General features: G+C 49.2%; 1 protein-coding gene across 1 annotated transcript in view; it reads left to right on the forward strand.

The window, feature by feature from the left end:
- The window catches only part of Itsn1 (intersectin 1), a 207,796-nt gene that overhangs the window by 178,417 nt on the left and 1,792 nt on the right, over window positions 1-27,587 (forward strand). Inside the window, exons 29-37 of the mRNA XM_077795394.1 lie at window positions 5,599-5,720; window positions 7,414-7,520; window positions 13,139-13,322; window positions 15,672-15,770; window positions 20,837-21,004; window positions 24,716-24,928; window positions 25,931-26,052; window positions 27,020-27,102; window positions 27,406-27,489. Coding sequence (XP_077651520.1) covers window positions 5,599-5,720; window positions 7,414-7,520; window positions 13,139-13,322; window positions 15,672-15,770; window positions 20,837-21,004; window positions 24,716-24,928; window positions 25,931-26,052; window positions 27,020-27,102; window positions 27,406-27,489 — 1,182 coding nt within the window. The remainder of the gene's footprint in view (window positions 1-5,598; window positions 5,721-7,413; window positions 7,521-13,138; window positions 13,323-15,671; window positions 15,771-20,836; window positions 21,005-24,715; window positions 24,929-25,930; window positions 26,053-27,019; window positions 27,103-27,405; window positions 27,490-27,587) is intronic.

Below are 27,587 nucleotides of genomic sequence, written 5' to 3' on the forward strand. Positions count from 1 at the left end.
CGTAGACTGCAGTTCCCCAGAGGGTTAGGACCTGGCCCACCTCACCCGTCTGAACCCCAGTTCCAGCACAGATGCTGGCTCTCTGCAGGAACACACAGCGTCGTCTCCAGGAAACTGCTGAGTTTCAGACGTTAGCCATGGGGTGGAGGGCAGTGGTGCTGGACCAGAGAACCTTCTTCAGGTTGTGTCCACGTGGGTTTCATCTGCTCTTCCTAAATGACCCCTCTTCCCCCCACCACACACACACCACTCTAAGATGTTGAGGAGCACACAATTTGATCAGTCTTTCCAGAAGGATCTGGTTCAGCCCTGGGGGATATACACTTACCTGCAGGAGAGACTAAGACTCTGGGGCCCCCAATCTCCATACTCAGGTCAACTCTACAGATGGCCTGCAGTGTATACAGGAGCTCCAGAGCCCAATTAACAAGTATTCTGCTGATACTGACCCAGGGCCATTTAGTGAGAGGACCTAGGCTGGACGTCCCCAGAGATGGTGTATCCTCTCCCTTAGAATAAAAAACTCTTGCCACGCTTCCCTGTCACTGTCTCTCCTGGTCCCGTCAGAATCTTTGTCCACACTGGGGGATTGTGCCCCGAGGTACTTCACCACCAAGCTACATCTCCAACCCTTTTTTGTTTTTTTAGTTTGACACAAGATCTCACTAAGTGGCTGAGGCTGGCCTTGAACTTGACATCCTCCCTTCTCAGGCTCCTGAGCTACTGGGATTGCAGGCTTCATCCCTCCTCCTGCCACCACACCCTGCTCCCTGCAGAATCTTGTCCTGGCATCAGGACTGTATGACGTTGCGCTTGCCTGCTGCCCCCTTGACTCCCATAGGATCTCTGTGTTCACCTGCCACCTGGGCTTCACCACAATGGCCTCACCCTCGGCGATAGGGAAGCCCAGCACAAGGAGGGCCTCCCCAAGGAGCCTCCCTCTCAGAGCAGAGTGTCCCACTTCACTGAGTTCCTGCCTTCCCTCAGCACAACTCAGTGGCCTGTCTTGCTATTTTTAATTTTCCTATCAAGCCTTCCCCAAGGTCATGAGTTTCTCTGAGGACAAGAACAGTCTCTTTCTTATTTCTGTGTCTCTTGGACTTCATAGGAACTTAATAAATATTTATTGACCAACTCATTATATGTTTTGGCTCTTTCATAGCAAGAACCAGGCCTGTTTATTTGCTTTGCCCAATGGCCAGCTTGCTCTGGGGCCAATTTGATTTTCAAAATTATGCTCCTTATTGGGAAAGATGGGTTAGAGGTGAGGAGGGGAGTCACGGGCACTTTCTACCCTAAATGCTTTGGCGTACTTTGAAACTACATTGTGCTTGTGTTCGTGTATTACTTCTGTAGTAAAAAGATTTAGGTTGCTCTTTGGGTATAATTAATATTGTATTCACATGGGTTTCAAGGTGATCTTTTTTTGTATTAGATTTTGTCCATACGTTTCTCCAGTCGTCCAAAGGTATCACAGTTCTATTTTGTAAATGTGTTTAAGAAAATGATACAAAATCTAGGCACATATATTAGGAATTTTACGTGGGCTATAATGGGGAACATTTTTAACTGCTCACAGTCATTTGCAGTATTATTTCAGCTGTAAGTGGGTTTCAGCTGAGACTCCTTCATCCCTCCTTGACCTCAGTGGAAAATCCTTTGCCATACTCGATCCTCTTGCTTTTCGCTGGGCAAGGGGGTGGCCAGCAAGCCATGTTTATCCTGGTACCCAGAGGGGAGAAGGGCCACTTCCCTCCACCCCTAAAGAAAACTTTTTTTTTTTAATTTGACTCTCTTGTTTTTCTAAATGTTAAATTTTCAAAAGAAAGATATTTTGAAGTTCAAAATGCCTTTTTCAAGACTTTCATGGTTCTCTTGGTCTGGCATTCAGCAGCCAGAATTTTTTTTAATTTTTCATTTGTTCTTTTTAGTTTTACATGACTGCTGAATGTATTTTGACATATACCAACAAGAATTATTTTTTAAACAGCATCACATGGGTCTGTTCAGTGGTCAAAAAGATCATTCCAAGTCAACATGGTTGCTTGCTGTGTGATGTGGAGAAGAATCTCCCCACAAAATCTTTGCCTTCTTTGTGCTCTGGGTCCTGGAGAAGCCATCAGGGCCATCCCCCTGTCTCCAGAAAGACTGGTAGTCAGACCTGCATAGGGTGGAATTCATTGGGCAAGCAGGCCAGACCCATCCAGCACCCCAAGACCTCTCAGTTCCACCAGCTCCAACTTGGACCCTGCAGGTGTGTAGATTGGACGACCAGAACTGTCCCAGGCCACAGGCTGTGTGCAGCCCTCCTGTCCATCCTGAATTGGCCCCAGGTAACTAGGATTCTGGGACCAGTGGCCCAAATTTTCTCTGGACCTGCTGCAGTTGCCCTGGCTCTGAGCTTTTTCAGAACTTGAACCATGTAAAACTTAAGACCTAGAAAAACCGAGATCCAAAGCAAGCCAGTGGTCTTTATGCCCGATAGGTCCTTGGTTTTCCTAGGTGTGTCTTCCAGTCCCTCACACCTCCTTGTGGGTACAATCCCGGTCTGGTTGTCAGTTTCTAATAATGTCAGTGTTTCCTGATGGAGTCTATTAGCATGTAGGGTGGGTGATAGCCTGTCCTGTATATTGCAGAATTTCCTGTCCCGTTCCAGCCTGCCGAACTCCAGCAACCATCTTGTCATTAGGAAAACAGGAACACAATGGCCATCCTGGGGAGTGGGGGTGCAGTTCAGCCCTTAACCTGGTGGAGGGGCGGTAGTACCAACTTCAACCTGATGGGGGCAGTACCATCTCCAGCTGGGGACCACTGCACTCCAGGGTTGTGAGCTGTGCTCCAGAGGGCAGGCATCTCTCTTCTGTCCTGAATCCCAGCACCCCACACAGCTGGTTTCAGACTCATGGTGGCACACCAGGAAGTGTCTGTGGGAAGAGTGCATAAGATCTATGAACCTGATAAAATGGTGCTCAAAATGTGCATGTGTGTTACGTGTGTAGTACATGAGAGCTCATAGCACCCATCTCTAAGAGAACTATGATCTAAAGGAATGTTTGGGAGACCAGGCTAGCTAGTGTCCACTACTAGCCTGATGTTTGTGTCACTGCATGTGCCACTCACAGTGTTTGCAGGGTAAATCTCGAATTCCCTGTCCGTGTCAGCATTCTGATATCCCTGGGGGAGGGACCATCCTGAAAACTCCCCAGCAAACTGCTTCCATGAGGTGCACACCCCAAATTCTTGAGGAGAATTTCACCCTTGAATAGAAATGCCCTTTGACTCATTCACAGGAGAGGGGTAAATGAGTGCAAGAACTGTACATGTCCTCCGTCCCCTGACTCCAATTCAGGAGTATTTCCTGGGTGCCTACCCCAAGAAAGAAATTAGGGAGTTCCCTTAAGTTCCTCTAACCCAGAGCTCACACAGCAGCTGGGCAGAGCTGGCTGGACTGAAGGAACGAGCAGTCAGGCCAGCTTCCTACCTGAGAGTTCGCTACCAAAGCAACCGTTCTCATAAAAGACAATCAAAACCCCAGACAGGAAGAGGTGGGCCACACAGGCGGCCAGGGAGAGGGCCCAAGTTTAGAGGTATCTGCAAACTCCCGGAGGTCCACACAAGTTGGCTCTGAGTGAGGTCTGGGATGGAAGGGTGTGGAGGGTGTTAACATAATGATGGCTCATTCCTGCTGCCTGTCCTGGGATGTTCCTGCCCAACAAGGGAGGCTGTGCATCCCCAAAGGGCCACTGGCCAGGGGAGTGAACAGAAAGCAAGGACTGAGCCAGCCCCAGAGGCAAGAGCATTTGCCAAGAAGTTCCTGGTATCATTTGCCTTAGAGGGGTTGTTCAGTTTGCAGAAGCTTCCGGCATATAGGCTAGCTCGGTCCTGAGTCCAGAAAAGCCCCTTGGGGGAGTTGGAATCTCTCACGAACCCTTGGTAAACCAGAGCAGGCTTCTCAAACTTTGGTGTACTTAAAATAATGACCTGGAAAGCTTGTTAAATCAGATTTCCCAGGCCCCACCTTGAGGTCGTCCACTAGGCAGGGGCCTGGTCATTTGCATCTCTAACCAGCTCCCAGGGATGCAGATGCTGCTGGTCCCTGGACCACACTTTGAGAACTGCTGGCCTCAGGCAAGGGCTTTCTCATGGTGCTCCACTGCACCCCTATGGGGAGTAGAGAGGATGAGAAATGAAAGTGAATGGGACTCAGCTGGCCACTCCTCACCTACATCAAGACACCTCCCACTCTGTCTCAATCTCTGGCCACACACGTGACCTCTGTGATCAATACAGACTTTTTAATAAAAAGAGGAGGGTGACTACTGGCCTGAAAGAGGTGGGCCCAGACCTGCATGCAGGGTATTCCCTAAAACCAAGCTTCCCTGCCCCTCAATGCTGTGCGCCTGGGGTTAGGGGCAGCCTCTACCCATAAGCAGTTAATGTTCCAAGCAGACACAACCCCAGATAAGCTAAGTGAGCCGAGTCCAGGGATGGTCCACCTCAGGACCATGGAGTAGCTCCTGCCCTTCAGTAGCCTTGGCCTCAGCAAGGCCCTGCACGGAGCAGTCCGCTGCTGGAGGTTGTTCCTGTCTGCAGACTTGCTGCTCAGCTTCTACAAGACTGGGCAGTGGCCTTGGCCAGTAGAATTTTCTCATTTTTATCTGAGTACGTCTTACATCAGATCCATGAGGTCCCCAGATCCATTCGGACGGAGCCCAACAGAGCCACCTCACCCTCCAAAAACCAACCTTGGTATCGCCACAGGCCCCCCTCTGCTGGGGGCCAGTAGTGCCACCTGGAGTAGAGTACAGCCTCTGGTCCTGAAGTCTCAGGGCTGGCTTCACCACTGCTGAGCTGAGAGTCAGGGAGAGCCCACCGCCCTGCACCTCGGTTTCCTCATCTGTATAATGGGAGCGATTCTAGAATGACGCAGGAACATTAAAGGCAGTTATCAGCGTAGAGCTGTTAGGATAGTACCTGACGTGGAAATGTTGACCAATTGTTACTAGGTCTTTTAAGGTTATTTTCGTGTTTTTTGATGAATTAGAGTGTTTGTTTTCTAGGGGTGGCATAACAAATGACCACAAACCAGTGGCTTAAAACAGCTGGAATTTATGGTCTCACAGCTCTGGAGGCCAGAAGTCTGAGTCAAGGTGTGGGCTGGGCCGGGCTCCCTCGGAAGGCTCCAGGGAACATCTGCTCTGGCCTCTTGTGGCTCTGGCAGTCCCTGGCATTCCTTGGCTTCCAGACGCATCACTGGATCTCTGCCTCTGTGGGCTATGGTCAGGTGGCCTTCCTTCTGTGTCTCTCTAACCTCTCATATGGACAACAGCCATACAGATCAGGGTCCACCCTGATGGTGAATGTCCCCATCTTCACTTAATGGCATTGGTAAAGACCCTCTTTCCAACTAAGGTCACATTCAGTGGGGCAGGGGTTAGGACTTCAGCATATTTTAGGAGGGTGCAGTTCAACCCCCAGCCCTGCCCGACTGGAACGAGGCCACAGGGCTCAGCCACAGGCCCAGAGCATCGTCATTGCAGAGCCCTGTGAGTTGCTCCAGATTCCGACTAAATGGTCCCAAACGGTTGTGTCTTCCAGGGTGTTCAGACTTACATCTCTTGGATATGTTGACCCCCACTGAACGAAAGCGACAAGGGTACATCCACGAACTCATTGTCACAGAGGAGAACTACGTGAATGACCTCCAGCTGGTCACAGAGGTACTGGCAACTGGGGATGGTGGCGGGTGGGGGGGCACCGCAGGAGGTGGGGGGCCCTGCTGAGGAAGCCTGTGTCCCGATTCTGATCCTGGGACACCTTCTGATTTGTGGGGAGCACGTGGATAGCAAATGCCAGGACATCTGACCTGGGGGGAACCGGCCTCTCACTGGGGCTGACTGAGTCCCACCCACAGAGGGGCAGAGCTTGCTCCTGCCAGGGCACTCAAGTCCCAGAGGCGCTGGTGGCAGGGGGCATGTGGACCGTGAGTTGGGAATCCTGGCTGTAGGAAGAGGAGTTGCAGCTCAGCCACCAACTAGTTGATGTCATAGAGCCAGCCATGTCACTCCTGGCCCTCAGAGCTGGCATCTGAAGATGGCGCCCATCTGGCTAATCTCTTGAGCTGTTCCCTGTGCTCCATAAACCCCTGATAAAAATCGGCTGCTGAGCATGAAGATGTGTCCTGCCAGGCCTCTGTGAGTCTCCCTGGCCTGGGATGATGCCTCCACTTGTCCATCCTCCCAGAAGAATCTTAGCCAGCCCATCTGGAAAGATGGGGTGATACAAAGTTGCTGAAAGGGTGGCCTCTTGTCCTACACATAGGAAGACACCAATGCAGGAAATGGGGATTTCAAACGTGCCATAATAGTTTGGAACCCTACCCCCGTCATCAAATGTTGTAAAACCACCTCTCCGGGTAGTCCTAGCATCCTGGAGAGACACAGCTGGGTACCCAGTATTGGAGGAGTACAGGGAGGATTGTGGGCCCCCAAGGCTGCATGAGCATATAGGAAGGGGCACAACTTCAAAAGAGTTGCCTTTTCTCAAGACATTGGACTGCTGTTATACTGTCTAAGGTGTCCAGGATGTGAGTGTCACCCCTTAGATATGGCACCTTTGTGCAGTAGGCAAGATGCACATCCTGGGTACTGGCCTGAGATATGCCTGGTTCAACAGAGGCTTAATTCAGAATAGTGTCCCCAGGGATCACAGGCAGCCTGGGCAAGCTTATTCCAAAGACAGGAGGTACCCATCCCCAAACAACTTCAGAAGTGCCCCCTACCCCAGACAGTAGGTAAGGACCTCCTCGTGGATAGTGGGTTACCGAGAGCCGTGATTTACTGCAAGTTACCTAACCACACAGAACTTGGGAAGGGCAAGGTCACCCCCTTGTGACCACCCCCTGGAAGTGCTGGCTGTGTCTGAGGCCAGCCCAGGACGCTGGGGAAAGAGCAATGAGTTTTGTCCCTGAGGGCCCCACAAGTAGCCCTGCTTGTTAGCAGAGCTACTGCCTGAGGTTGCTTCCCTCCCAATGCCCCAAGCTCCTGTGGGCGCAGCAGATGCTGCACGAGGGTGTGAAGGACAGGCCTGCGCCACAGCCATCGTAAGCCCCACTTCCCCACAGGGCCATCTCCTTGCGGTGGGCAGGCGAGACAGCGCTGCCTGCCTACCTGACGTTGTGCTGGCCCCCAGCTCCTTACCGGTGCGGCTAAACCTCACCCTCCCTCCTCTGTAAGTCCGCAGACTGGCCGGCACCCCTCCATCTGCTGCAGCACTCTGCAGGAAGGTGGACCTTCCGGTCGGCTGCAGACCCCAGCCCCTTCCCTGGCTCCAGACAGACCCGTGTGCGCGCGTGCGTGCGAGTTTTGAGCTAACTGTCTGCTTTCTGAACCGCTTCATTTTCTGCACCTGTAGATCTTTCAGAAACCCCTGATGGAGTCTGAGCTGCTGACAGAAAAAGAGGTTGCTATGATTTTTGTTAACTGGAAGGAGCTGATTATGTGTAATATCAAACTTCTGAAGTAAGCCTTTCTTCTCTAATCCCCAGCCGCGCCACCTCCGGCCCGCACACTAGCACTTCTGTGTGGTCCCCTCGTGTGTCCCTCATGCATGCCACCCTGTGTCACTCTGCCTTTTTTGCTTGTTACTACTCACAGGCGCCATCGCCCTCTGTGCCCACCCTCATGCTTTCCGGGAAAACGCTTCATAGTCATTGTGGGGAGTAAGTCGCCAAGGCAGCCTTGGTCCTGCTTTGCCTGTGGCTCCAGAATGTTCAGAGCTGGGCCAGTTCTGACTGCTGACCACTGGCCAGCTGCATCCAGACAGTCCCCAGCCCCAAGGCCTTCCCTGAGACCCAGGCTCCCAGGGGGTAATGATGCTCTCTCGAGACATTGTTGGCTCCTGCACATGGAAAAGGGTGCAACTGTCCCCTGTCTAACATGACCAGAGTTCCTTGGGTGGCCTTGAGCAGCTGGCCTAGGGCCATTTGTACATTAGTCCTATTCTAGTCTGCAGAGGCAGCTGTGGGGCTAGGAGTCGAGGGACCTGGGTTGGGATACAGTCTCGCTGCTCTTCCTCTGTGAGCCTTGGTTTCTTCATCTATAAAGTGAAAGGACTGGGTCAGATCATCACAAAGGTTCCCCCCCCCACCCCAAAATCTAGAAAACCAAAACGTGTGTCCACCAGGTCCTCATTAGAACTTGTGAGAACACAGATTAAGTCCTGACCTCTGGGGCCTGGAATAGAGCGACTGGGAGCAAGGGCCCCCTCTCCAGGCCTGAGAGGGAAGTGCAGCCACCCCAAAGCCCGTGTCCATACCCCATCTCCATATTCAGGTCATCGGGAAGCCACCAGTTCCTAAATGTTGTCCCCGCAGTGTTTTCATAAAGTAATCTCAGGGCCCCACTTTCTTGGGTATGTGTTTGGCAGTAGATGAAGGGATGGGCAAGGAGGCGTGGGCAGGTGACATGAATAAAGGTACAGAATGTCTGCTCACTCTGCCCTGGAACACAAACAGGCGCTTAGAGAAAGTCTTTCTGTTTTCCTTCTCCAGAAGGATGCTGTAGAAGTGTTCCAAGCTTAGGATGGACCTCAGACTTGTGCTCACATCTTGCTATTGCCTCTGGCTGTGTGTCTTTGGGCAGGTTGCTTACAGTCCCTGGGCCTTGGTGTTCTCATATATAAAATGGGGATTTCATTAGTCTGTATTCTATTGCTATAACAAAAAACCTGAAGCTGGAAACCTTATTTTTTTTTTAAAAGGCTTATTTAGCTCACAGTTTTGGAATCTGAAAATCTCAGATCTGGTGGTCTCTTCTGTCTGGCCTCTAATGAGGAGGGCCTCATGGTGGGAGGTATCACAGTGACAGAAGTGTGCGAGGAGAGAACACACAGTGAGACAGGAAGCCAGAGGGATTCGGGGGCCAGTCTTGCTCTTTGTAACACCTCATTCTGGGGGAAACTGACCCAGGTCCTGTGAGAGCTGTATCGATTCCCTCCAGTGACCTCATTACCTTGCACTAGGCTCCCCCTCTCAAAGGTCCCACTCAGTACTGACCCTGGCCGTCACCTGGGTGGCAGGTGATAATTAACCATGAGCCTACAAGTACTAATCTTAAAATTCTGGAGACACATGGTTTTAAACAAATGAGCTCTGTAGGGGCTAGGCCTGTTAGCTCTGACCTGCCTAATGGCCCCAAAGTGGGGACTGAGAGTACTGTGACAGCGAGGGAAAGAAAACTCAGAGAGGCTGACTGAATTTCCCAAAGTCACACAGGAGGTGGGCTGTTCTATGCGTGGCACTCACGTTCCCCAAAACTGGGGATTCCACTCAATCACTTCCCCCAGTGAAGCAGGAGTCACATGTCAGGACTCCAGAACCTTCTAACTTCTTTAGGGCAAGTACCTGGAAGAGTAATGCCCATCCTGTGTTCTAACCCCTGTGTGACTGCAGCCACCGTCCCTGTTTTGTCTAGGATGCAGGGCCATTGAGAGGAGCCAGGAGGTCCTGTGTACAGCTGGCACACTGCCCATCCTGGGAGAGTGAGCTGGGTGCTCCTGGCCCCTCTCCTGTCCCAAGGCCCCCGCTCCCTGTCCCCCTCCCCTGATTGACTGACTAGCTAGTTTGGGTTCACTGGCTTAAGTTTTCTTCTTTTAGATAAAATCTTGTATTTAAGAGGAGCCTTCTGGGGATCTGTGTTTTTTTTTTTATTATTCATTCCAACATTTTATGATGAACTACTTCAAACCCAGAGAACTTGGGGGGACTCTAGGGTGCGCACCTGCGTGGTGAATCACACAGTGGACTTTTGCCCACTCGCTTGGCCGCATCGATGTGATTTCTCCATGCGACGGAGCAGCTTGATGATGGGGAGCTCTCGGAGGGCTCCGGCAGCCTGCAAGAGGGAGGCCACTGGGGTAGAGGGGACTTAAGGTGACATTCCTGGAAAGCCACCAGCAAGCTGCTTCTCAGCTGCCATTCCTGATCCAAGGCACAGGGCACGCTGCTGGTATGTAGGGGAACCACAGGAGTCAGCAGATCAATAGCTAATAAGCTGTACAGGAAAATAGAAGGAGGTCACTTGCAAAATGTGCACCCCCTGCCACTGAAGCCTCTTGTGGACATTAGAGAGAGGTCGGCCTCTTCCTGGTGAGGAATGTGCCTCTAGAAAGCTGGGCAGCGTAGAAAGAGCCAGAACCTTTTTGGATCCAGAGCCCGGGCCCCTCAGGCAGGGGTCAGGGAGACAGCAGAAGGGAAGCGAAGGTGGGTGGGGGCAGTATTGGACCTATTTTTTTGAATCAAGAGTCTTGGGAGGGGTGGAAATAGGTAAGACAGTGGAATGAACTGGACGAGACTTTCCTACGTGCATAGGAATCCGTGACCAGTGACCACGTCAGGCACAGCCCCGGGAGGGGAAGTTATTCTCCATATATGTATGGTGTCTCAGGTACACTCTACTGTCACTTGTCACTGCAAGGGACAAGTTAAAAAAAAGGAGAGAAAAAAGACTCTTTCCTGCCCCCTTGATAGAAGGAAAAGAAAGGAAAAGAGAAAAGGAAGGAAGGAAGGAAAATAGAAAAAGGGGAAAAAAGACGTCCAAGAACTTCTCCCCCCAAAAGTGGCTTTCGTAAAGTCTTTGAATCACCCTTTTGAACTTCAGAAAAATGATAGCACTTTATTTCGTTCAAGCAGAAAGTGAAAGAACAATAAAATCTGAAATCATATCTTAGTGGCTGCGACTGGATGGGAGGAAGGAGGGGAAAGGGGATCGTTGGGCTGGGTGTGGACAAGAGGAGATGGTGTGGAGATGGGGGAAGGAAGCGAGAAGGGAGGTCCAGAGGCTGAGCGTGGCATGGAGAGAGGGGGCCACACGGGGAGGAGGGAGTTGTCCCCACCACAGGCTCTGGGGTCAGACCTGGGTTCCAGGGATGCCTCCGTCACGTGTTCACTGTGTGACTTGGTCCAGCCACTCCATTTCCACATGCCTCAGTTTCCCCAACAGGAAGTGTGGCTAATGATTGTTAGTCAGTTTTGCATTACTCCAGTGAATACCCGAGATAATCAGCTTAAAAGAGGAGAGGTTACTTTGGCTCACAGGGTGGAGGTTCCAGTCCATGGTCAGCTGGCCCCGTTGCTTGTGGGCTTGTGAGGCAGTATGTCACAGTGAGAGGTCAAGACAGCTGGGAAGCAAAGAGAGACAGGAAGTGGGTGGGGTCCCAATATTTCCTTCATGGACATGCCACCAGTAGAAAGCATGAATCCGTGTGAGCTCTTGATCATTTGCACAGCCCAGAGGCTTAGGCACATTCATGCATTCTGCAAACATCCAGGGCTCTGTGAGGTGCTGATCCGTTCCCTTGGCCCCTCACACTTCTCATCTCTAAACTCTTTCATGAAATGGCAGATCAAAGGTCAGATGCTCTGAGGACTGTGGCTACAACTACAGAGTCACATGGCCCTAAGCCTGATAGCACCCTCCACTCCTCATAAGCCTGTGAGGCCACTGAACCCCACAGGGGCAAGGCCCTGGAAAGTCCAGTCTTGATTTCAGGCCTGCCTCCTGGTTGGACAACTTGGTCAACCCCCATGGGCCTCCAGAGCCTAGCAAACAGCCCTGCATACACAAGACAATGACAATGTGCCTGTGAAGTTTCTTTTTCTCTCCCCTACCATTCAAAAAGGAGGGAGAGGGTGAAAATACTCTCATTACCTTGTAGAAAAACTGCTCCTCATAAGAAAATGACGGGATTGCTTCCTGCTTCTGTTCACAGCAACTTTATAACACGGTTTTGGGACACTTCTCCCCCCACATGGTTAGTGATATCAGCCTTAAGCACATTTCTGCAGGGAGATTCCACACCAGCCCCTCAACGGGCAGTGTCCTTTGGGCTATCCTGAGGACGCCAAGTTGCCACTTCTCACACCCCAGCAACCAGTGCTGACCTCTCCCATGGGGACATCCACTGGAGGTGGAATTACTGATTGCTCATATAATTTATTTTCCCTAAAGTCTCATTCCTTGGTTTTCTCTGGCCTAGGAAATTTTCTTTACCCAAAAAATATGGAAGGGAGAAAAGAAAGTGATCCCCAATTTTTAAAGCCTAATGTTAACTGCAGAGCCTCCTTGGAATTATATAGCCCTCCGTATCTCAAGGGCTGCTCCGATATGACCATGGAAGTGGCCAAAGGAATGCATAGGGACATCCTCCCAGCCTCATGTGACAACCCTACCCCACCATTCTGTCCCCCCCACCCCCCCACCCATCCCCCTGTGGTCACTCGGGCAGCTGAACACATTCATGGCCTTGTGTGGTGTGGCCTGCCCTCGGAGTACATTGCTCTCCTTGCCATATAGAAGCTCAGCATCTTCCAGAGGCTGTCTTAAGAGTTCACGTGTTAGTTGGAAGGATGGATATCACAGTGCCAGCTGTCTTGGCTTTGAACACTCACTTTACAGGTGGACCCCGGAACAAATCCTTCCCAGTCCTTCCAACACCTCTTCTTGGCTTTTGGGATGTAGATTAGTTGGGCTCATTGGCCCGTTGCTATAGTAAAGGACTTCTCCCTTTAGAGCCCTTAATCTGGTCAACCTCAAATTAGCTATAAAGCAGAGAATGGCAGAGATCGTTCAAACCATTATGATTAATAATGAATCTTAATTTTGGCAAACATAATGGGATTATTTTTGTGGTAATGGACTTACCATCTTCGTTATGTTCTGTGTAGTCTAAAAATATGTCTCCCCATCCCCAGGTGACAGCAACTTCCCTTGGGTGGCAGTGACCCCAGAAGCAGGCTCAGTGCTCATGCCCCGCCAGCCTGGGCTTTCACCACAGATGATCCTTGAAGCAAGACATCCACCCAGGGTCCTGCCCAAGTTATCAGGGAAACGATTCCATATTTCACCACAAGAAGAAAAATGGTGGCAAATAGCCACCATGCCAAAGAAAACGCCCTGCGACCCCTCTCCATAGCGCTAGACTCATTTCTTTCTCTGTTCCTTGTCTCCCAAATAGATGCTTTAGTGGCCCTCGGGTCTGTGCCCCTCACACACATTCCGTTTCTGTACCACCTAGAAGTGTGCTGCAGTGCTGTCAGGCAGCGCGAAGGCAGGGGCTCACCTCCCGTGTTTCCGTGCAGAGCGCTGAGAGTCCGCAAGAAGATGTCTGGGGAGAAGATGCCCGTGAAGATGATCGGGGACATCCTGAGCGCCCAGCTGCCCCACATGCAGCCCTACATCCGCTTCTGCAGCTGCCAGCTCAACGGGGCTGCCCTGATCCAGCAGAAGACAGACGAGGCCCCAGACTTCAAGGAGTTTGTGAAAGTAAGGGGGCCAGGCTGCGCCTCCACGGTGGGGATCTCCGGCCGCTGGTGTGTGAGGGCTCATCAGGGTCTGCAAACATCTTCCCAGTGAAGGCCAGCAGGGATTGAAGTCTCGCTAAGCAATCAGAGATTGCAGCTGTAGAGAGGTGTGGCTGTCACCCAGGGGGGTGGGCTCAGCCCTGGGCCTGGAAGCTTTGAGCGTCTTCAGGGATCTGCTTCCTGGGCATCAGTGGTGTTTAAGTCTTTCACCTCATTCATTGGACCTGGGCAGGGCTCGGGTTCCCCTTCTGTTAATGTCAGCATCCCCAGTTCCTTGCTGGCCTCTGCCCTTCACCTGCAGAGCTCACCTGCCAGGGGTCCCAGGGGCTGCCTCTTCTCCTTCTCAGTTGCTCTGCTTGATGGGCTCAAGCTCTGAGCAACCCACACGAGTCAACATGGGACTCCATGACCTCTCCTTGGGACTGGCAGGGTCCTCAGAGCCACGTGTCCCTCAGGGGACATTTGGGGAGGTGGTGCCAATACTGCTAGAAGTCCTCACCCTGGGCTTGCAGTCCTGAGACTTGGCATTAACCAGAGTGGGTCCCTGCTGGCCACACCAGTCATTTCTCCAAGGGAAAAATAGGACAAGAACAGTCACTTCCATTAATCAGGTTCATTATGATTAATAAGCAGCAAGATAACAATGAGGACAACTGGTATACCTTCAGATCCCAGGCACTTGGGGGAGGGGGCAGGCCATTTCTCACCTCCCTGAGAATTCTGTGTTAATCATCACTGTGAGGCAAAAGTATGGCCTCTTCCTGGTCATAGCCCCACATAAACTTCCTGTTCCTTCCCTCTCCTAACCCCGTGTTAAACCTCCACATTAAATGCTTCGATTTGCTAGCCAATAAATGAGACATTCTGAGGTCACTCGAAGGTGAGAAATGGTTAAGAAGTAGACCGAGCCAGGCATGGTGGCACACACCTGTAATCTCAGTGACTCAGGGGGCTGAGGTAGGATGGCCACAGGTTCAAAGCCAGCCTCAGCAACTTAGAGAGTCTCTGACTCAAAAATATAAAATAAAACTGGGGCCTGGGGTTGTGGCTCAGTGGTAGAGCGCTTGCCTAGCTTGTGTGAGGCACAGGGTTCGATCCTCAGCACCAAATATAAATAAATAAATAGATAAATAAAGGCCCATTGAAAACTATATTAAAAAATAAAATAAAACAGGCTGGGGTGGGGCTCGGTGGATACATGCCCCTGGATTCAATCCCATGAACCAGAGATGGGAAGAGATACTGAGCAGCCCGGTTCCAGTCACAGGCAGGATGAGGTCATCATTGGATGCACTTGAACTTCAGGGAAATGCTGACACAGCCCAGGGTGAGGGGCTTGTTGTCCCTCCTCTCCTCATTTCTCCTGCCTCATTCCAGCAGGAGCTTGGCACGCCTTGGCCTTCCGAGAGGCGTTCCGGGAACAAAGGTGTCCTTGGCTGGATGTCAGGTCTAGATGCTGACCGTCCTCAGCCCTCAGCGCACCAGCAGGTCACAGCAGCTGCCTGTGTCTACGGCGTGGAAACCAGAGCAGAGTCTTGGAGAGAGAAGTCACTGTCTAGCCCTGTGACTGGAAGACAAGCTCTGATTTGGGGGGCAGAAAGACTCTCCTCCACCAGGCAGGCTCACAGAATTGACAGAGTGGTGCAAGGAAAGGGGCGGGAGCTGGGGGCAGAGACAAATCACAGGCCCGAGACTGAGTCTTGGCCCCCGGGTCTCTCCCTGCCCAGAGACTCGGGCAGGCTCTGCACAAATCTAGATGAGATTGAACCCTTCTGCTTCTCCAGGACTTGGGGGAGTTTTTTGTTTTGTTTTCTTGGTACCAGGGATTGAACCAGGGGCCTCAATCACCAAGCAACATCCCTGGCCCTTTTTTATATTTTATTTAGAGACAGGGTCTCTATGAGTTGTTTAGGGCCTTGCTAAGTTGCTGAGGCTGGCTTTGAACTCACGATCTTAGGAGAATTTTTGTTCTGACTGTATGGTCTTGTGATTCTTCTTCTTCTCTGGAGTTGTGTAAAGTTTTAGATATTGGAAGAATCTCCTCTCTGAGCAGGGAACTATATGCTGAATCTAGAGGGCGGGGCCTAACCTGGGGTATGGGTCATACCTGGGGGTCTCCCATTCTATCTCTGGAAACTGCCTCATCTTGGACCATTGTAACTGGTCAGGCCCTTCCAATCCCAGGTTCCCCAGTTATCATCCAGATAAATGAGATAATGGGTGGAGTGTCCTAACTGACATTAGTGTCGATGTCACTGACTTTGGACTTTTCAGATTTATGAGGTACATTTAAACAAATCTCTTATTTCAGAGATTGGCAATGGACCCTCGCTGTAAAGGGATGCCGCTGTCTAGTTTTATACTGAAGCCTATGCAGCGGGTAACAAGATACCCACTGATCATTAAAAATGTAAGTACCCGTCTGACCTTTTCAAACCGAGGAATACCTTCTCAGCATCGGAGAGCACTGGGGTCTTTAGCAGTTTCCCCAGCCAACACACCTGATGGTTGTGCAGAATCCATGTGCCAACAAGGTGTTGGACCCATCTGCTTGGTAGCTCAGAGAAAAGAAGTTGGTTTAGCATGAAAAGAACTCATGACATGCAGCCTTCACATGTGCTACCAAGTGGCTTTTACCTTCTAAGCCAGAAAACGAGAGCTCAGTTCTTGGTTCTCTTCCTAATGTGGGGCTCAGTGCCTCTGTGCTTTGATTTTCCTAGCAGGAAAGAAGGAAACACGATTCCTGTCTCCCATCTGCAGAAGGCCACCATGAGATACTCTGTGTTGATGTTTCTCTTGTCACTTCAAGAAAGCCAGTACCATAGTAACAGAACAAAATCGAGGATGCAGTGTCCCCATGTATAAAATGAGTGGACAGACAAAGGCATCTCTGAGCCTATGATTCTACAACCACAAGAAGTGTATCTCCTGCAGAGAGGTTTTAGGTCTGGTTCTTTTTAGCGGAGAATGATATCTAGAAACCCAGATCTGAGCACTGGTGTGCTCATCATGGCTGGGTTGACATTGTCTTTGGGCCTTTCAGGACAGAATTGGGAAATAAATGTATGTATAATTGTACATAGATATTTGCATATACATATATTAATTTCCAAATTAGTTTATCTATGTATATTAAAACCCACAAATTCACACTGTTACCCCCTACTCTAATCCAATACCACAGGATTTATTCCAGTGTTCCCCTTTCTATATTTGTAACTCCCTACTCTATGAGATACCTGGCTTTTAGGGTTCTCAACAGGTTGTATATTTGCTCAACCTCCACATACTTAACAAATCTCCCTCCCATACACACGGTCTCCCCAGTCCAGCCCTATCTCAGCCCCACAAAACACACTGCAGGCACTTTGGCTGAGTTAAATAGTTTTGAAAGCTTCTTTCAAACTACTGTTTCCTTCTTCCCAATTCCACAGTCACTATTTAGTTAGTTCAGTACTTCTCTTTATTTCCCTCCGTGTGTAATTGCAAATCAAAGTTGGAAATATCCTTTTAAAACAGGTGTTCTAGATCTAATCAATGGGGAGGAAACACAAAAGCAAGAAAAGAACTGAGAGGCATAAATATTAAAAAGGGAAAAACCCACAAACTGTCATTTTCAGAAACAAGCTAGCTGCCCCCCAGAGCATCTAGGAGAATGAACTGGAAGCTGACCGAACTCAAAGAATTGAAGAAGGCAGCAAGGCCTCAGGTGCCCACGAGAGACCTTCCACGTGAAAGTACTAAGGCTGGATGTTTGGGTGGAGGGGTTCTGAGCACGGCACCCACCACAGACCTTAGCCATAGCAACCTAAAAGAAAACTTTTATTGGGGCAAAATAGGTCCAAACCATAGGTCTATACTATGAAAATATTTTAGAAGCCAGAGGGCAATTTCTGTTTTACATTATTAGCAAAGAACGAGATCCAGAAAAAGCTGTTGAGTGAAAAAAACCTCATCGAGGTGCCCCACAGTGTGATCCATTTTGCAAAAGGGGGAGACAGGCTGAGGATACAGTGCCGCGGCAGAGCACTCCCCAGCAGGCGGGAGGTCCTGGAGTCCATCCCCAGAACAGTTAAGGAAAGGCTGGGGAGGAGGACTTTACATGTGATTATTAAACACAGTCACCTGTTGCTTAAAGATGGGTACATTCTGACAAATGTGTTGTAGTTGAATCTGTCATTATCCTCACATCAGAGTGTTTACACAAACTAAGGCAGTGATGTCATTAGGCAATACAATGTTATGGGACAGAATCCATATGAAATCCATCTTTGGCTGAGGCATCCTGATGAGGCGTGTGACTGTACCAGAGCATCCCGAGACCCTGAAGGAATGTCTTCAGGCCTGGCGGTGGTTTCCTCTGCAGGAGGACAGGCAAGGCCGCGTTTACTCCTGTTCCATATACCCCTGTATTGTTTGCTCTTGCACAACAGGACTGTGAATCTACTATTTGCACAAACATTTTTTTTCTTAAAAATTTCTGTTAGAAAATATAATGAACAAAGAAAGGCTAAGATAAATGACAGATATATAAACTGTGTAAATATAAGTAGGCACTGAAATATGAACAGGTATCTGTATGTCACATGCTCTTCTAACTTAAAAACAAAACTTCAGTAGAAAAAGAGGTAAAACACACCTGGAAACTGCTGAGGTGTGGTGTAAAATGGTGGTGAAGAGATGCTACAAGTTTTGAGCCAGGATGCCTGGGTACGAATCTTGGTACCACCTCAGTGCACCCTTAGGTGAGTTACTTAACTTCTCTGGGCCTTGGTCTCCTTGGGTGTAAAATAGACCCTAATAGTACTGTCTGCTTAGTGCTGTGAGAATTAATGGAGTAAACACCTGTAAAGTGCCTGGATCATTATTTACTAGTATATAAATGTTAGCTTTGTCATTTAGTACACTTATGTTTATTTAGTACACTTATGTATTAAGCATGCAAAAAGTTCACAGTCACGGATGATAAAGGAAATGCATAACAAAACCAGGAAATACCTTGTTTTGGGCTTGCCAAATGGGCACATGTTGGAAAGATTGTAGGTCTCCAGGGTGGGCAAGGATGCTGGTGGAAGGTAAATGGCTACAGCCTTTTGAATGGTAATGTGTAGATTAATCTGTCCTCTCTCTTCCCCTCCCCTCTCCTCTACTCTTCTTTCCTTTCTTTCTTTCAATTGAAACCAGGCCCTTGTACATGCTAGGCAAGTTCTCCACCTCTGAGTTATACCCCAGTCTGTTTTAAAATGTTATTTGGAGACAGGGTCTTGCTAAGTTGCCCAGGCTGATCTTAAACTTGTGATCCTCCTGCCTAAGCTTTCCAAGTGGCTGGGATTATAGGTGGGTGCCATCTTGCCCAGCTACACCTTCTCTCTCTGTCTCTGTCTCTGTCTCTGTCTCTCTCTCTCTGTCTCTCTCTCTCTCTCTCTCTCTTTTTAGTGGTGCTGGGGACTGAACCCAGGGCCTTGTGCATTTAAGACAAGCACTCTACCAACTGAGCTCTATCCCCAGCCCCTACACTTTCTCTTTAAATCATCAAATCCACCTCTAGGAATTTATTTTAAGGAAATAGTTAAAGAAATATTGAAAAATTGGAAACAACATAGAGTTTTTTGAGTGGAGAACTACTTGAAAATATTGTGGGTCTGTCTTATGATGACATACTTTACAATCCTTCAAAGTGGTAGTATAGATCCATATGAAACAGATATAAAGTGATATGCTATAAGCCGTGTACAAAATGGTAGCATGATACAATTTTAATTTTTAAAAAGTTTCTTACATATGTATCCAGGTAGTGCATTAACTAATACGTAGATAGAGGTTCTCTCCAGATGGGGAACTATGAATGACCTTTAGTATTTCTGAATTTTCTAAATTTTGTACATTGTACAATACTACTTTTACAACTAGAAAAATTGATGAACCTGTTTTCATTTTGGAACAAAGCAAATGAGTTCATACAATTAGCCGAGCAGGCTCCCTGTCTAGAATAGTGGTCCTTGGGCTCGTCTGCATCCCAGCATCATCTTGAGAGCTCCGGGAAATACCTAAGCCAGAGTTCTACCCCAAGGATTCTGATATGGTTGGATGAGTCTTCAGGATTTTTCAAAGAGATAGTCATGTGTAGTCAGGATTTGTGCTGAGGATGAGGTAGTTGCTTGGAATTAATTGGTGGATACACGAGATACAGAATATGTCAATTCAGTATGTCTCAGTTTGGGCACTACTTAGGACTTTAAGCCAAAGAATACCTTTGAGAAGAGATATTGTATGGGATAATGTTCATTTGAATTACTTTCCTGGGTAAGTACACCCTTGGCATTCTCCTGGCACCTTGCAAAGGTCGCTTAGGGGCTTTCTTTGTTTTAGGACAAAAGATGGTAACTATTTTTTTGGGACCCCAAAGTCCTTTGAGAATCTGATGGTAATTGCTATGGCTTATTGAGCACTTTCTAAGGGGCAGGGACTTTAAAGTGGTTCATTTATATCAGGTCATTTAGTCCTTCAAATAACCTTTAAAAAGAGGCACTATTTACATCTCTGTTTCTCATAGGAGGCAACTGAGAACCAGGGCCTTTAAGCAACCAATGCAAAGTGTTATTGATCAGTGTGACACAGCAGGGATATTAACCAGGAGTCTAGCTCAGGAACTGGCACTCTAAACCACTAGCTTGGAAGAGTCTACTCAAAAAGCACACGTTTGCTCCCATGCACACATCTGCATATGGTTTCATAGATGCATGGAGGCCCACATCTGTGCATGGACCCAGGAAAGAGCCATTCTCTATGGGATATCCATGCAGGGTGCAGACACTGTTCCCCAGTGCCCAGCATTGCATGCTAGCCCCCTCCCTCTGCAAGTGTACCCTGCCCAGTCTTGCACCTTAGTCTGAGTTCATGGGACACTGTTCAGGTTAACACTGGAATTCCATCCTAAGTTCCCTCAGGTGAGTTGAGCAGGTGGGAGAAGAGTTACAAGTGGCTGCTGGCTGGGAAGCTGGCTTTGGTCCCAGTCTCTGGGCCAAGTTTCTTTCTCTGTGAAATAGGGTAAATGTTTTCAAAGAGAGACCCTGAGGTCCCTTCTGGCTCCATGGTTCTGGGTGCCTCCTGAAATCAATCCTGAGAGCTTGTCTGTGTGGTTTAGAGTTCACCCTGGGAGGTCAGTGTTTTGCAGGACACACAGCTTGCCCTGAGGATGTTCAAGGGTATGGGGTTGGGCTGAGGCTTCAGGGGCAGGTTGCCTCTTGGTGGGAAGCTTAGCCCTCACTGAGCCCATGAAGAGGAGGGGTCTTCAAGGCCACTTGCTACAGTGGCCATCATGCTCTGTGCCATTGCCTGGTGGCGCTCAGAGCTGTGGTTGCCCAGGGGGGCACCATTAGAAAAGGATTGTGCCCTACCTCTGCTGGACTGTGTCCTCCAGGACAACGGACCCCAGGCCCACCCATGTTGCCTGTTGTCTTCTGTTTTCCTGTGTAGATCCTGGAGAATACTCCTGAAAACCACCCTGACCACAGCCACTTGAAACACGCCCTGGAGAAGGCCGAAGAGCTGTGTTCCCAGGTGAATGAGGGGGTGCGCGAGAAGGAGAACTCGGACCGGCTGGAGTGGATCCAAGCCCATGTGCAGTGTGAAGGCCTGTCGGAGGTAAGTGCCCCTGGGGCGGGACCTGGGCCTCTCCTCACTCAGCTTCTGTAGCTACCAAGAAGGAGGACAAGAAAAATCATACACTATCCTCCCCTCCAGCCTACAGTTTCCTAATTCTCTCTCAATGGCTTCTTATCTGCTGTTTAATCTATCAAGATTTTTATTATAATCGTATTATTTCCTGTGGCCAACAGTTCTGTTTATTTTCTTCAATCTGGTTTCTTTCTTGTGTCTTGTTCCTTGCTCAAGTGTTCATGCTTCTCACTTTTTTTCTTAGCACATTGTAAACTTATTCCTGTATATTCCAAATCCAATACCTAAATACCTAAAGTTCTGGGTCCAGTACCTAAAGTTATGGGTCCTGTTCTTTTGTCTGTTGTTTCTGTTCGCTCTTGCTAATCATACCTCGTTTTTTGGTACATATTGTGAGTACCTTTTCTTGCTGTACTGGGGATGCCATGCTATGCTGGGAATGCTGGGCAAGTGCTCTGTCACCAAGTGACACTGCCAGCCCCCCTGTAGTGTGATTCTTAACTGTGGATTCAACATTCCTGGGAACTTCACCTGAGGGCGTCTCTGCTGTCTGAAGTAGCATTCGTCATGAGAGGATTGCTCCAGGATCACTCTAAATTATATTTAGAGCGTGTTTTGGGATCATATTAGTTGTGTGGATTGTGTGGTTGCCTGTGTGAGAGCTTCCTGGTGGTCACAAATTCCCAGAGGCACGTTTTCCTCCAATTTCACCAAAGTCAAAAGCAAAAAAGGTCTCTTGCTCATGCTTTCTGCACTTGAGTTTGCTTGTTATGGAGACTTTTTTGTGGAGATTTCCTGTTACATCCCTGACCTGGATCCTGGAACATCTCTTCCTGTCTCTGTGCCCTACATAGCCATTAAAATGAAGATGCAGCATCACCAGATTCAGCTGAGACCCTAAGGACTAAACTTGACTTTGGGGCTTGATTATCTTTCAAGGATATCATTTTATTTTGGTTTTTGGCCTCTGCATATTTTTAACTTTATTATTATTTATTTTTGCTGAATGCATTTAAAAAGTAGGGTTTTTGTTGATTTTTAAAAAGCTTTTGTTGGTGAGTCATCCAGAGTATCTAGTCCGCCATACTTCCAGAAATGGAAAGACGGAAGTGTCTTCTCTGACCTTTAATTCTTTTTTTTTTTTTTGTCACTCAACTTTTTCTTTATTCTCATTCATCCTTTCTACCTGTTTTTTCTGTCTCTGTGTAAGTGTGCACGCACACACACATAAATGCACACACATACGCCATGCACTAGGGTTTCCCAGTGTGCCCAGGGAGAAAGTGTCCCCATCATCCACCCTCCCCATGGTTCTTCTCTCCTCTAAGCTTCAAAGACAGCGCCTGGGTAAGTCACCACTGTGTGCCTTCCCGGCCCCACATCTGCCCATCTTCAGTGCAGGTGAAGGTTAGCAAAGCTGTGGAAGCCACACTGTGGAAACCAAGGTGAAGGCCATGGGTCCTCGTTTTGGAATCTAGGGATGGTCTTGGGTTGATTGGCTCTCTCTTTCATTCACTCATTCATCTAATAAACATTTATTGAGTATCTGCCGAGAGGCCATCGCTTGATTCTAAACCCCAAGGACATAAAAAAATAAGATGTGACCCATTCACTCAAAGAGCCTATGGGCCTCCAGAGAGCTGGGGTTAAACTAATATTTACAACAAAATGGGAGAATGATGAGCAGAGCTGGCTGGCAAGCGTGTGACGAGGAGGGACAGCTGTGTAGGTGTTCAGGGAGGCGCTGGACTAGGTGACCCGTGCCTGGATGTGGGAAGATGAAGCTCTCTCTCTAGTGAGGAATCGGGGGGTGTCTTGAGTGGCAGGGGAAGGGAGAGCAGTGGAGAGCAACGATGGGCCCCACTGATTTAGGGAAGCTGCGGGCTGGCCAACAGGGCTAGGTAGCGTTCAAGGATCGTTGCTTTGATGCTGGACACAGAGGCCCTGGCCGCTTCTGATGAGACGCTGAGATAGCAGAGTGCACTTTAGTAAGGGGCCCCCCCTGAGTCTCCATCAGAGGGTGCAGGGGCCTGGGTCTTCACCTGAGGATGTTGAGAATAAAATAAATTCTTGACATCTGATTTTTGAGGCTTATATCCCCCCTTTAAAACCAGCTTATAGTCCTTCATCGACTGGACTTTCCTTGTTTTCATACCCAGCTTATGGTTGTCTTTATGGCATTCACAGTAACAGGAAGGGACCAGGGTGGCTTCTGCTTTCCGTCTCATAACCACAGAGTGGCCCACATGTGGCCCAGAGCTGGATACACGCCAGTGATTAGTTCTCAGATGAATGCTGTTTCTGGCATTCTTGTCCAGAGACAGAGGAATGTGAAGACTCTTCCCAGTTCACACAGAGCCAGTGTTGACCTGGCCACCTGAGAGCCATAAACTAGGAGTGTGAATGCAGGACATTCTCTAAATGACATTGGATCCAGGGACATTTGCCTTTTCTAGACTCACTGTCACCGAGTATCTTGAACTTGGCAAGCAAGAAGGGCCAGATTGGTCTCTTGGCTCCTGTTAAGAGTGAATGGGGTGAAGATCATTCTCTGAAGGCTCCTGTTGGGGTGTCCCCTTCAATCTTTCTCTCAGAGCTTTGGGGAGAGGTTAAAGGACATCCTTCCTCCACAGACCTGGGAGTGGAACAGAGCGACTGCTCTTCTTGTTAACCTCTTTGGTCACAGAGGCATCACCAAATCTTTCTCCCACATTGGAGGTAAACAGGCGGCCACCAGCATCTCTGGGAGATGCTTTTTGGGAGCTCCCTTGCCCCTACACAGTCTCCTCAGAGAGGTCTAGAGGGATCACAACTCTGGAAACCTGACTTTGAAGGCTGCTGCATGGAGCACGACCAGGGCAGATGTGGGCCAGGGCAGATGTGCAGGCAGGTGGAGACCATGAAGGCCCAGCATCGGCCTGGATCACCTCACTGCCTGGGACACACTGTGGAACCTGCTACCTCATCCTCACCACTTGCCGTCCAATGGGACCTTTGTGGAATTGTCTCTACCTCAGCCCCCTTTGCCCCTTGGCCCCTGCTGGCATGAGATCATCAACCCCAGGGAGATGTTAGGGCCACATGTCCACACTCCTAGCTGTCCCTAAGGGTTGGAAAGTGTCGGGGAGAGAGGTGTCCCCTTCACATTTTCAGAACGAGTTAGTTGGTTGGGATTTAAGGTGCATGAGACAGTGTCTGTTGAGGTGTCTGTCACTAAGCACCCTGAGTTTTGCAGTCACCCACATGCTAGGGGCCTGGGAAGCTGCATTTGTCTTGTGGACTTATATAGGAGAGTCCCTGCTGCTTTCCAGAAAAAGGGGCTTCTGTTGAAGCTGGCTTCTGCCACTCTAGTGCAGCACCTGAGCCGATGGTCATGAGGGTGGGAGCCAATGGGGTGGTTTCTCCAATAATCAAAAGGGAGAAACACACGCTTGGGAAGAGCCACAGGTTTACACCAGGACTCCTCTGTACACTTGGAATCCCCAGAACCCTATCTTTGACTTTGACTTCTTGGCTCTGAAAGGTCTTCCTAGCCATCCTGATTTGTGCCCCCCTGCAGCCTGATGGGGCCTGTCCATGGATTTTGATGGATCCCATTCTTCCGGGTGGAGAGAAACAAAAATAAAAGCATGACCTCCCTTTATTGTGTCTTCTTTGGATTCTGTTTTCCTTTCTCAGCAACTGGTGTTCAATTCAGTGACCAATTGCTTGGGGCCACGCAAGTTCCTGCACAGTGGGAAGCTGTACAAGGCCAAGAGCAACAAGGAACTGTACGGCTTCCTTTTCAATGACTTCCTCCTGCTGACCCAAATCACCAAGCCCTTGGGGTCTTCCGGCTCGGACAAAGTCTTCAGCCCCAAGTCTAACCTGCAGTATAAAATGTACAAAACAGTAAGTTCTGTTTAGGGTGCACTAGCAGGGCTGGTGTGCTGGGGGAGGAAGGAGTTTCCAGAGGAGCCAGTTTGGGCAGGATTGGGGTTGTGGTGTGGAGGAGAAGGCAAAGGGATGAGCCAGGATTCAGGGCCATGCATTGCCAGTAACACACAATCCCATTGGTCACACATGGATCAGCTGCTCTGGGTCCCCAGGACAGGACAGAGACATGCCTTGCCCCAGGGAGCTCAGGCATGAAAAGGTTGGAGTAGAGGTACAGAACATCATCAGTCCCAGAGCCACTGCCACCTTCACGCCATCCTGAGTCCCCTGCCAAATCTCCCACTTTATCAGCGAAGGCCCCCTGGGGCAGTCAACCTGTGGAGAGTTCCTCACGCTGTGTTACCTGGTGTGCTCGCACGTGCATGGCTATGTTTGTGTGTCTCTGTGCCATGGAATATCATTTTTTCTAAATTGTGTGAGGGTGTTTTTCACTGAAGAATTTTCTCAGAAGCAGCAGTTAGCTTTGTTGGGGGGCGGGGCGGGGGAGAGTGAAGTATTTTTGTAGACCTTTCCTTAGAAACCGCATGAAACTCCTCAGAGGGACTCACTGAGACATGGAGTTGGCGGGGACTGTGCTGTTCAGGATGCACTGTGGGAGAGCAGACATTTAGATCTTACCTTGAAGGAATCAAATATACCTGCAGGATGAAAGGGACCCATAACCATAACTTGCAATATATCAAAATCAATATTAACACAGAATCCTTGTTCCAGAATAATTTACTGGAAACACACAGATCCTTAGTCTGGTTTACAGGACCATACCCTCAAACACACACATAGACCCTTTGTCTAGGCTCCTGGACACAGATGCACTCATGGTCAGTCTAGTTTACTGAAAGACATACCCGCAATCTTGCCTTCTGGAATGTTCTTGCACAAGCACACGCTCAGGAATTTTCTAGAGCACACAGACCCCAGGCTGTTTTGTAAGACCTGTGCATTCTTACTTTACAGCCTATTTTCCTAAACGAGGTTCTAGTAAAATTACCCACTGACCCTTCTGGAGATGAACCCATCTTCCACATTTCCCACATCGACCGAGTCTACACCCTCCGAGCAGAAAGCATAAATGAACGGTAAGACCTGACACTCCCTATCACTGGGTGCAGGACACCTGTCAGCAGTTCCCAACACCCCCAGCTGCAATGCTATAAATTCCGGTGAGAGTTGGGGAGAGTGTAATTTTTTTTTTTCCTAGAGCTTCTCAAATTTGGTCACATGGCATGGATTTTTTTCAAAATAAAATGGATCGAAACTAATTATGCTTGAGAATATTTTTTAAAGAAATTTCAGCAGTCTTTTAGCAAAATGGAGCATCTTGGGTTTGCCCAGGTTTCCCAGGTGGCAGAGACCAACAGGAAGGTGATTTGGGGATTAGCAGGAGCGCCCACACCTGAATCCTCCTCCCCTGGCACACGGGGCTCATTTTGGATCCTTGGGCTTCGGGTTTTTGCTTCCAGTCCTATCTGAAGGCTCTGGTCCTGGAGCCAAGGGAAATAGATCATTTTCTGAAGGGTGAGCTTGACACCAGGCCAACAACTTCCAAAGAGCATGTGTGCCAAGCGGGAGAATTGGCTGAAGTTACTGTGCATATGGCTCAGAAAAACACGAAGGAGAAAGGCCAGGCCAAAGTGCTTCCTGCTGCGTGTCTTGCTCTTTCATGGGAAGTGGTTCCCAGTCTGGGAAATGGTTTTTGGTTTTCCCTTGGGTGTGTTTGTAGGAGAGACACTTCTGCCTTACTGGGTTGGGCAAATATGTGATTTTTTCACCAAGGAAAAAAAGAGGAGCCGGTACCTCCTCCAGGGTGTCTGTCATTTAACCTAGACTTCCTTCCTGGGGACACGGATGCAGGTCTTTTACCCATGAGAACACCACTTTCTTACTAATGGTAGAGATAATAGCATCCTGTGACATTTCTTTTCCGAGCCTTTGTCATTAAAATCAAATGAACCAACGAGAGTCCTGGAAACAGAATTTGAACAGACCCGACGCCTTTTTTTTCCTGAGTTCTGTTTGGCAACATTCTGTCTTTTCCCGTCCAAGGACTGCCTGGGTGCAGAAAATCAAAGCTGCTTCTGAGCTCTACATAGAGACTGAGAAAAAGAAGCGAGAGAAGGCGTACCTTGGTAAAGTATCTCCAGGTGGCAGGGCCCGAGGTTCCTGCAGAGCTGGAGTAGGAGAGCCATTTGGTTGGGCCCAGAATCCTTAGCGCTGGAGCTGTGCCTAGAAGTAGAGGGGTGCGTGAGATGGGATGGCAGTGGGCACAGGGTGGGGTGCAGATGAGGGGTGGAGGGAGGAGCCAGGAGCCAGGAAGCAAGAGTTCAAGGAGAGGAGGGGGGGAAGTGCTTTGGATTGGGTGCAGGAAGGTCAACGGGGATAGACAGGCAGCCCGTGTTGAAATGAAGCGTGTGTTTCCCCTGCTGTCACAGTCCGTTCCCAAAGGGCAACAGGCATTGGAAGGTTGATGGTGAACGTTGTGGAAGGCATTGAGTTGAAGCCCTGCCGGTCACACGGTAAGGATCAAGGAAGCGTCCCCTGGCATTCTGGGGGTTTCCCTGCATTTCCCACGCCCCTCAACTGACCTTAAATCAAACGTGATACTTCTTAGCTT

Source organism: Urocitellus parryii, chromosome 2 (assembly GCF_045843805.1).
Source record: "Urocitellus parryii isolate mUroPar1 chromosome 2, mUroPar1.hap1, whole genome shotgun sequence".
Classification (NCBI taxonomy): Eukaryota; Metazoa; Chordata; class Mammalia; order Rodentia; family Sciuridae; genus Urocitellus; species Urocitellus parryii.